At 43.7% G+C, this 1,834-nt stretch overlaps 1 protein-coding gene across 8 annotated transcripts in view; it reads right to left on the bottom strand.

The window, feature by feature from the left end:
* Positions 1 to 1,834, bottom strand: part of LOC128877949 (uncharacterized) — a 37,123-nt gene that overhangs the window by 12,256 nt on the left and 23,033 nt on the right. For all 8 annotated transcript variants that reach the window (XM_054125646.1, XM_054125651.1, XM_054125647.1 and 5 more), the window contains one exon: positions 148 to 382. In XM_054125646.1, coding sequence (XP_053981621.1) covers positions 148 to 382 — 235 coding nt within the window. The remainder of the gene's footprint in view (positions 1 to 147; positions 383 to 1,834) is intronic.

Below are 1,834 nucleotides of genomic sequence, written 5' to 3' on the forward strand. Positions count from 1 at the left end.
GTTTGATTATAGTTTAATTGAAATGAAATACTGAATAAGTAAAATTAAATATTAAAACTACTTAATGTCTGCCCGCGAGCAAGACGACCGTTTCCATCGTAGCAGCGTTGCTAAGTGGAGCTTTCCAGTCGCAGGGCCGAAACTTACCTTAATGGCGGTCTGCATGAGAACCGTGGTGGCGTAGTTCACACCCTTCGAGCCGAGTTGCAGAACAGCCGTGTAACCCTGCTCCGTTGCGCGCGCTAGAGCTTCGTCGATCTCAGCCTCTCGACGGATCAGAGCTGGATGGACGAAGCGTCGATAGAGGATGCTCGAACCCTTGGTGGCTGGGCTCAACAGCCACACCACCAGGATTGTTTTAATTTCATAGTAAAAGGGGAACCTGGATGGGCAAAAGGTGCGCAAATTCGATAAGATGCACTGGCGATTCTCCGAATCGGTGAATGAAACTTGGGAGTTTTTATGGCGACTAAGAAAGAGACTTAACCTCTGCACTCCTATGTCGAGTGTGACTCGACATCAGTTTTTACGTCAGGACATTCTTTCGTGTTTAAGTCAATAGTGAAGGAAATTGTTTCAAGAGATATTATACACTTGAAAATTGCAAAATACAATGAAAGTGAGAATACAACTGGCATTTAAGTGAATTTGTTCCTTCCTTTATTTATTTAAATTCCCTTCTTTTTTAGTTAACCTCTTCCCGCCCTTGGCCACATACGTGGATGCTTAGTTTTATATAATTATAATTACTGTCAATAATAAAAAGAACAAAAATTTGAGAATAACAAAAGAAAAATACTTTCTAAATAGGTTAAAGTAAATTTCAAATAAAACACTTGAAAGCGTAACGAAATTTAAATAGAATTTGGAGTGCAAAGGGTTAAAGCTCCGATCATAAATACGTATGAATAATAAAATCTGCCCGAGTATGCAAAGTTTCGAAGGCCACCCACCTTGTAAATCGAAAACGATTCGTGAACCCGATACAAATAAAAGCACATCCGACAAATCGAAGTCCGAGAGTAAAATAAAAATCAACGAGCAAGTTGTTGGTAATGTGCGACGGATTCGCGAGAGATAGAGGAAGAAAAAGTGAAAAATGGCGCGGGTTAGGGGCGCACGGCGCAGAAAGGAAAACGAGGAAGGGAAGAAAGCGCCTATTCCAGGCCAGAAATACACCGGGGTCTCTCCTTTTTGGTTGTAATCCGAGTACGAAGGGAGAGGATCTGGCACAGCAGGGAGGAACAGCAAAAACAGAGACGGAAGATGAGACACGGCTGGCGGAACCCTCAGAAGTGCATGTAAGCCAATATCCATCTCGGCCGAAATTAGACTTTCGGAATTCCCGGTGGCGAGCCACGGACCACGCGGTTCATGTAGGTTTATTGGCCTCGGCTCGCTCGAATTTTACCCGCTTCCGGCGAAAATGGGGCCGTGACCGAGCTGTCAAACATTCGCGAGCTTCGAACCCGCCCCCGGTACTTTCTTTCTGCGTGCTGCACGCTCGATTCCATCGCGAGGACATTTTGGTTCAACAAGTCGAGGAACGGGATCGCGTTTGACCTCTCTTCCTTGTTTAACTCTACGCCACTGGCGCGGGACGCTATTGCTGGCCACTGGTATTCGTTACGTCACGGCTCTAGTATGGTTCGGTTTCAATTTCTATGAAAGTTGTGCTGTTGGAAGCCCCAGAAGATTCGTAGACTCTATATTGTACTCTGTTTACTATGAATTCCTTATGTACCATGAATTCCTTATGTTTATTTATTTACTAAAAAACCTGATTATTGTATTTGTAGATCCTCTACGTTCGTAGACTCCATTTTATATATTT

This window comes from Hylaeus volcanicus, chromosome 6, assembly GCF_026283585.1.
Source record: "Hylaeus volcanicus isolate JK05 chromosome 6, UHH_iyHylVolc1.0_haploid, whole genome shotgun sequence".
NCBI lineage: Eukaryota > Metazoa > Arthropoda > Insecta > Hymenoptera > Colletidae > Hylaeus > Hylaeus volcanicus.